Genomic DNA, 8,532 nt, shown 5'->3' with positions numbered 1-8,532 from the left:
AGAAGTGACGGGCGGCTTAACGACCCAGGGAGAACCTGCTACTAAGAGGCCGGGAATCAGCTGGGTTCTAAACGCAGCTCTGCCGAGAAACACTGCTGTGTCCTACGGCACAGCTCCTCGAGCCCCGGGACTCAGCTCCCTCATCGGTGAGATGAGAGGAGAGACCTCCTGATCTCTAAGGGACGTGAAAACCAGACTGAAGAAACAGAGCAGTTTTGCTGGGAGGAATCCTAAACCTCAGAATCGGGGCTAACACCGGAGCATCCACAGTGGAACTGACACGATGGCCCTTCCCGATGCTGCTGCTGTCACTGGTCCCACTTTACGGACGAGGACAGCCAGGCACGGAGAGCTCCGACGGCTTCCTCATGAAGTGGCAGAGCCAAGACGCAAACCGACGCAGGCAGGCTGGCTCTGAGCCACTCGGCCGTATCGCTGTCTATCTGGGAGAATCGCTCCCACAAAATACTTATGGATGTTTCTGTAACTGATTAACAACGATCACCTCCACGTTACACAGCTGCAGAATCTATCGACACAGCCAAGCTTCGGCAGGGCCCGCCTGGGGCCTTTACTCGGGGGCCGGGGACGCCTATGTGGTGGGGAGCCCTGGTGGGGAAGGGCACCGACCAGTTTGCCACGTTAGTCTTCCTGAAAATATTCTTTTATCAACAGGTTCATGAACATATCCTTTAGTGAATAAATATATCCTTCTCAGCGGATGTGAAGGGGTATCTAACTTGCTGTCAACGGCAGGTCACAGCACAGTTTGGCCTTCCTGAAGGCCGCCCGTTGCTCAGTGGCCAGGGGAAGCCCAGTGCCACCCACCCTCAGGGGACCTACGAGAGGCTCTTTCTACTAAGGACATAAAAGGATATGTCTTTTTTAGAGAAATAATCTACATTAAGAATTTTTCGTTTTGCTTCCATTTGAAGATACTTGATAAAAAAAATCCATCTAAATAACATCATTTCAAAAAAAATTTTTAATCTTATGTTATATAAATTTATATATTTTATCACTAAAAAGGCACTTAAACACTATGATTATTAAAAATTTATAAAACAGGAAACTACAGATGTTGGAAGTCCTAAAAAGTCACAAGAATGAAGCCAGCAAAGGACATCAGTGATTTCGCCGATCTTATGCACTAGATGTAGGTCTTACATTTATTCTTAATCACCACAAAGGTGCCCATGGACGTCTCATAAAAGCATAGAGGAGATGCAACTGCAGACCTCCGAGCAACACCGACCTGCACCGCAGTGCAGCCCTGGACAAGCCGAGGACTGCGGGAGGCCGTCAGGACCGTGGGCCCCATGTCGGCCCAGGGGCAGGCCTGGCTGCAGCTCAGGCCCCAGCACCACTGTCGGCCACCACATCCGGCTCTGCAGCCCGCGTGCCCCCAGGAGCCCCGTTTGGCCAACTTCTGCCTCTGAACTGCTCAGAATCAATCTGAAGCCAGATGCACCACTGGCTGAGTCAAGGGCGCCACTCGAGGAGGAAGCTAGATGACCACAGACCAGGAAAGGGGCCGGGCTAGCCCCGATCCAGCGTGGCACAGGGGCGGCCCAGGCACGGCAGCCGCCGTGCGATGGGACCTGGAGAGGCCAAGACACAGGAGGGAGCCCAGAGCTATGGGCATGAGCATCTGTCACCATGTGTCTCAGTCACTGCTTGGTTCTGCAGGACGACCAGGAAGGCACCAGCTGGGCTGCAGCCGACTCCCCCATGGGAATTCACCCAGGTGCCTAGTAGGGGCAGGAACCCAATTCCCTAAGCTGACGCATAAGAGGACATTTTTAAGGGCACTGTGTCAATCACTGCAAAGTCTGAGCAGTGGGTGCAGGCAGAGACAACGCCTGCAATCACTGCAAAGTCTGAGCAGTGGGTGCAGGCAGGGACAACGCCCGCCGGCCCTGGTGTCCCTGCATGTTCTCGCTGGGTGTGCCAACAATGACAGGCCCCAAGCGCTCTTTATCCGTGCGGCCCATCTCTTTGGGCTGTTCGCCACGGCCACCTTGAGGGATGAGGCGAGTCCCCCTCCAGGATAAAGGGCAGGCTTGCTCACTGCCAACAGAGTGGGTCCCGGCTGGTGCTCCTCGGCTGAGGCACAAACCCCCTCAGGTGCAGCGTTGTCTGGGCCCATGGCATCACCCGTGGGACCCTGGGCCCAGGGGAATGACGTCCACGCTGATACCCATGCTGCACCAGAATAAGGCCCTTGTCTCTGACCCAGGAATGTCGTGTCTTTCAGCGGCCACAGAAGAGCAACAGGCCAACTTATTAGCTTGGAAGTCGGGTAAAACCTCACACCCCCCAGAAGGTTCCCGTTAAGCCCCAGTGCCCCCAAGGACAGCTTACAGCAGAGTGAACGATGAATTCACAGGTCTTCGTTAGGTCCTTGGCCAACAGAGACCGCTTCATGTCACAGCGCAGGGTGTACTAGACAGGAAAGGTGGAACAGAAACGTCATCTTAGTGTGATCTGCTTTCAGCCCGCAATGATCCTAAGAGAGATGAGTCAGCCAATAATTGGGGGAAACTTCAATTAATGTGTTATATGAAACTCGCATACAAATACAGGGAGCTGATGCTCAAAATAAAGGCATTTCTATGAGAAAAACAAAAACACGCTTTAAAGTTATTCCTCAGCCCATCCCCACAGCTAGCCTAAACGTCAGGCGCCCTGGAGTACGGTGAGAGTCCCACCGGCGACGCAGAGAAACAACGGAAAGAGCGAGAGAAGGAACGTGCGGAGCAGCAGACGCTGGTCCGTTTCCAGTTACCGCGCTGCGTGGGCCCAGACAAGAAACACAGCTCCTCTGGGCTCCAGCTTCCTGCCCTGTAAAACCGGGCCATTACTCCCTACCTGCCGTGAACACAGTGAGATGGTGCGCGATAAGCACTCAGCACAGGGCCTGGCACACAGCCACTCTTGGCGAACGGCAGCTACTTTGTAATAAGGATCAGAAAATGTGCGGCAAGGACTAGAAGCCCCTGGAGCAGCATCGAGCACTTGACAGACCAACTTGAGAGAAGCGAGTTCCTCTCCCTTGCTGAGCTGTGTGTGCACCGAACTGCACGAGGAACCAGAGTGGGCTCAGTCACGCCCTGCACTGGGAGCGTCCAGTCTGCTGAGGAGTCACGCGGGGCGACGACGGTCAGAGCCCCAGACCAGGGCGTCTTAAACCCAGCTCTCTACATTTTAACCTTAAGGAGGAATAAACAAGGAAAAGTCTAAAGATTTTTATTTTGGAAAATGCAAATATATACAAAAGTAAAGAGAAGAGTATGATGAAGCCCCAAATACCCATCAGCTTCCAGAACGGTCAGCTTGTGGTTACTCCAACCTGTTCCTCCTCGTGGCCCGCCCCCCGCTGCTGGCCCACAGGTGTGCCCTGCGTGCAGAATAAGGGACAGGACAGGGACGGAGCGTCACGCTCACTCCTAACGCAGCTGTATCCATCCAGTTCTCTGCTGTCCTGTGCTATTTTCCTGAACTAGCCACTGCTCGTGTCCCCACTGCAAGACAGGCCTTGTATCCTGAGGGACAGCCCTCCTGTGAGCTGGTCACGGAGCTGAAGGCCCGGTGTGGACCTGGGGCAGTTTCTTCACATCCCTGTCTGTGGGCTGAGAGGCTGCTAATAAAATGCTATAGCATGATCACTGCCTTGGTGCTGATCTTAAAAAGGTCACACGCCCCATGTTTAATAAATCAGCTGTTGTTTTAATCACCTAGGAACAACTTTAGAATTATGTTAAAAATAGAATATAGAACTGGGACTATATGCATAGTTGGCTAAGAAGCTATAGAACTAGGAATAACCTATGAGCATTAAACAAGAAGTTACTATATATTTAATGTACTACAGGACAATTAAAAACTTTAAAAGAATCATCTGTCTGCAAGGATTTTTTTTTTTAGTTTTATAATAGTTTACACATATAATAAATAGAATCTTCTATTTAGAAGAGATCAATCAACAACACACCATCTTACAGACTTCTGCAATCCAACAAATGTTCTCGATTAGCTACTAATTGCCAGGCACTGTGCTAAGTGCTAAGATAAAAATATGAAAGAGATCATTCATATATATATATATACGTGTATGTATATGTATCGAGATTTCAATCTGGTCTCCCAACCAGACAAGCTCAGTGAGGGCTGGTACTGTCTATGTATGTATATGTGTCTGTATATGTAATACATATGCATGTACAATATATAGGTGTACATGTGTATGCGTCTATATCTGTGTACGCTGTATTTGTGTACATCTGTGTACATGCATATGCATGTATACCATACACATATGCACGCATGCCTGACCGTGTGCATTTCGTCTCCTCCAGCATGCCCCCGACGGTCCAGAGTGGACGATGCGTCTTTCGTTCGGGCTTGCCTGGTCTTCCTGATCTTCCCCCAGCGGGAACGTTCCCTTCCTCATTTTCAGTCGCAGGGACCTGGGCGGGGCTGACCTCCTCCAACCCCACCTGGGTGTAGAAGTGACCAGTCAGCCAAGACTGCTGCTGGGACGACGGGAAAGAATCCTTTCTGACAGGGCTGCCAACCCAGTAGACTGAGCCAGCAGCCGCCTGCTGGCAGCCAGCTCGCCATGGAAGAGCCTGCTGAGAACGCGGGCTGGAGGCAGGACGGGCACGCAGCCTGGCCTGGACACTCCCGGGAGTTGCTAGTTCTGTGATCTAATACCCCTTTTTTTTGCTAAGTCAGTTTGAGTTGGATTTCTATAATTTGCAAATGAAAGGGTGTGAATAACAAGCATCGACTTTCAGTCACTGAATGTTTTTTTTAAGTGTGAAAGCAATAATTAATATAAGTGGTGATAAGTGGGGGAGAAAGAAAAACACCGATGTTATGTTCTAGGAACTGTGTTCTCTTAAAAGCGTACTATTTTAATGCTATCAATACGAATATGTCAGGATTACATAAGGACAGTCCCCGTCACTTCATTTATTCAATCATCCAGCAAATACATACCTGGCACATTCCGCGTGCCAGGCACTATGCTAACCAAGCACTTCACGCCAAGACCTCATGAACCACCCCAGGTGGAGAGGTCATGGAGGCTGCTGGGGTCACAGAGGTGGGGTCTGAACTCACACCTGCCTGCTGCCAAAACCTGCACCCTGAAGCTTTACACAGTGCTGCCATTCAGGCCCAGATCCATCTGCTGCAAAGCCCTGGAGCTTCTCACTTTACCGTAATCCTTCCCAGCTACTAAGGAGCGATCCAGGTGGCACGAGCCACAGGTCAAGCTGGGCGTCAGGATGGTCAGACCTGAGCAGGGCGCCAAAGGGAGGTGCAAGACTTGGCCTTTTACAACTGTCAGTAAACACAACATCAATAGGAAAAAAGAAGGAAGATGTGCGTCCACAGAAAGGATGTGTTTCACTGTGAAAAGGGTGACGAGCATCTCTACAAAGTGCTTCTGAATCCACGTTTCCGCAGACACGTTGGCACTGCTGTGTTCTGTGTTACGGTATAAAACCTTGCTGCTATGGCCGCAGGAGACTCTCATATGCACTACCTAATAATAAAGACGAGAAAAGAACGTAGTGTGACTGAGAAGCAGAATAAACAAATACCATTGAGCCCTCTGGCTCCGGCTAAGAATAACAAGTAACCAGCCTCTGCAAGCTGGGAAGCCAATACTGGTTACATTTTAAATCCCTTTTTCTGTCTTATGATTTTTACTATTTTTCACTATGTTACGCCAACACAATTTGAATTATTAGTGTGAAATTTCTTTGCCCCTATACGATTTGAGAAAGATGCTGTTAATAGGACTGAACAAGCTTTCTGTCCACAGTGACACACCGTGAGTTTGCAAGGTGAACACGGTGAGCAATGCCCAGGTACCCCTATGCTGACCATGGCGGTCACTGTCCTCTCTGGGTGGCACTTGCTCTCCTGTAAAACAAGACGCCTAGAAAAAAACCTGTCTAGAAATTGAATGAATGAATCGATGAACGAAGAGATTCAAAAACCGTAACTATTCTCTCAAGTATATTTTCCCAAAGAAGCAATGACAGATTTGAATATGAATTGGGAATAAAGATGATATTTAATGATTTTTGTTCACTTTGATGGGTGTGAAAATGTTAACTAGAGAATATTCCTAGTTTCTGGAGATGGATATTGAATTATTTCAAGATGAAGTATCAACTAACTTTGAAATGACTCAGAAAAAATAAATACAGATGAAAGAAAGATGGCAAAAGTCTAATGTTGAATCTAGGTGATAAATATAAAGACGATAAGTTCTTATTAGTCTGAGGTTAAGATAAGAAGAAATCTCTTCATTTCTAGAAACTTATGAGATACCTGGGGAGGTGCAGAATTCTAAGTTGTAATACTCCAAGGTCAACCCTCAGGCAGTAGGAGCTGGGGAGCAAAATAAAGGGGCATCAGGGTGACTATTTGCATTATTACTCTCCGTTAGAATTTTACCTAGTTTCCAATTCGCACGCAGCTAGGCAGAAACACAAGAACTCCGTTTTGTATGTATCTGTGTGTCTTTCTTGGCGATATTTGGAAAAGGACGAAATTTCCAATTTTATTTTTAATAAATGAGTCTTTTAACAAGAATGACGAACATAGGAGAAAGTGACAAGAATCACGACCACTGGAAACCCGATGTTATTCTGTTCCGTTTCTAACGAACACATGCTTATATGAGTGAACAAACAGTACTAAGGAACTACTGCGGCGGTAAAGTAAGTTGACGCCGATGCTGGAAAAGAATAAAAATAATTTTCAAAATGAAACGTTTGAGATAGTTTCAGTTTTGCAAAAAAGGCATTTTTCATTTAGTTTCTCTCACGGTGAAAGTACTCCCAACTCAGAAGGCTGGTCAGAGGACTCACTCCTAGGTACCTGCACGTCCACTCGAGCAGCTTCTTTGAGTCTAGACGCCTATCCAGTCACTACTGTTGCCCGCTCTGGGTTTTCCGAAGCCATGAGCCTACAGGTCACCTGAAACAGGTGGACCAGGCACAAAGGACGAGAAACGCTCTTTCCTCACAGAAGATATTTATTGCAATAGAGCATGTCACACCGCACGTGCTTCTCCTTGACACATCTTTGAGGCAAGTCCTAAAACTCATGTACACCTTGGTTAAATTCTCCCAATTATATTTTAAGCGGGGGAATGGTCTCTACCGAGACCAAATGATCAGCTACAACTTAATTAGTACATCAGAAGAATTCCTACCTCTCAGCCCTCTTGCACAGACGTAAGACAAAATAGCTTTGTCTCATCTAGCAAGAGGAACCGCGGCAAGACTGAGTCACAAAAGCGTCTTTCTTCCCACGGAATAAAAGAAAGGGCCTCTTTCTGCCGCTGAGTCATGACTCCAAACTGCGGCTGAGACAACGCTGGGAACTGTGACAGACATCCTGGACTGCAGAGGTAGACAGGAAGTCATAAAGTCACTTCCCCCTCATTCACAACGATTGTCCAACAAAGAATACAAGCCTCTGCTGGAGTAGTAGCCTCTGGGCATTAAACAAAGAGATATTTATATCTATAAAACAGACAGGTCAGTGCTGGTGCCACAGAGAAGTGAGGGTGTGTCTATCAGCATCAGCAGACAATACAGCACCCTTCCGTGTCACTGTGGCCTGAGCAGAACCCAAACGAAACAAAGGCATTTTCGAGGACTGACAGCAGGAGTCCTCCAGGATTCCCATTGATACGACAGTCAGACATGAAAGGTGGACACCGGACCAATGAGAAATCAGTATAGAGTCTACCTGGGAGCTTTCAGCAGTAAACACGTGATCAGTTCCTAGGTCCATCTATTAAGTTTCGGGGAAGGCAAGCCAGAGCTGTGTTGCCATGGCGACGATGGGGCGGCCTCTCACCTGAATGCTGACGAACACGCCGTGGTAGGTCTCGTACAGGACCTTGCTGCCCTTCCCCTGCAGAGGGAACTCGAAGGGGATTTCCGTCTTGCCGCTGGGGAACTTGCCGGGCTTCACCATCTCCATGGTGCTGCTGATGATCTGGATGGGCTGGGAGAGGGAGAGCGGGTCGGTCGCTGCCCTGTGTCGGGGGGGCCCTGCGCTGCTCCCCGCCCTGGACGCGGCCGCGTGGCGGTGCAGGCCTCACAAGGCCCTGGGGAGGGCGGCGGGACCGACATCTGGAACCCGTGATGCCTTCATCGGGGAAGGTGTTCCCCGCCTTTAGAGCCGCTCTGAGAAAACCCACGACTTTGGAAGAGAATCTCTAGGAGCTACCGGAGGAAAACAAGAAAACCGGGGAAAAACACGGGAGGGCCGCGTCCGAATTCTGTTAACAAGCCTTTCTTTCCTCTGGACTCGCCTCCAAAACTGGAAGAGTGAATATGTCCTTCAGGAAAAGGAGACTGTAAGCATAAAAGGGAGCTCACATTCCGGAACACAGAACTCTGCCCTAAATGACAAAAACATGGCCCCTGCTACTGCCTCCTACCCGAATGCCGAAGCCAGCAGCAGCCGGGCGCACAGTTAAAGTGGCAGCGC

General features: G+C 49.1%; 1 protein-coding gene across 3 annotated transcripts in view; it reads right to left on the bottom strand.

Moving 5' to 3' along the window:
- The window catches only part of VPS26C (VPS26 endosomal protein sorting factor C), a 40,592-nt gene that overhangs the window by 8,367 nt on the left and 23,693 nt on the right, over positions 1-8,532 (bottom strand). The window contains exons 3-4 of one of the 3 annotated variants that reach the window (XM_006916744.3): positions 7,894-8,043; positions 2,365-2,445 (exon numbers count right to left, since the gene is read on the bottom strand). In XM_006916744.3, the coding sequence (XP_006916806.1) occupies positions 2,365-2,445; positions 7,894-8,043 (231 nt within the window). Of the gene's footprint in view, positions 1-2,364; positions 2,446-4,884; positions 5,555-7,893; positions 8,044-8,532 lie in introns of those variants that run through there. The other 2 variants (XM_025050189.1, XM_025050190.1) reach the window with 2 other exon arrangements.

This window comes from Pteropus alecto, unplaced genomic scaffold (assembly GCF_000325575.1).
Source record: "Pteropus alecto unplaced genomic scaffold, ASM32557v1 scaffold97, whole genome shotgun sequence".
NCBI classification, from domain to species: domain Eukaryota; kingdom Metazoa; phylum Chordata; class Mammalia; order Chiroptera; family Pteropodidae; genus Pteropus; species Pteropus alecto.
Note: the sequence above shows the minus strand (reverse complement) of the source record. Positions and strands in the feature narration are given on the sequence as shown.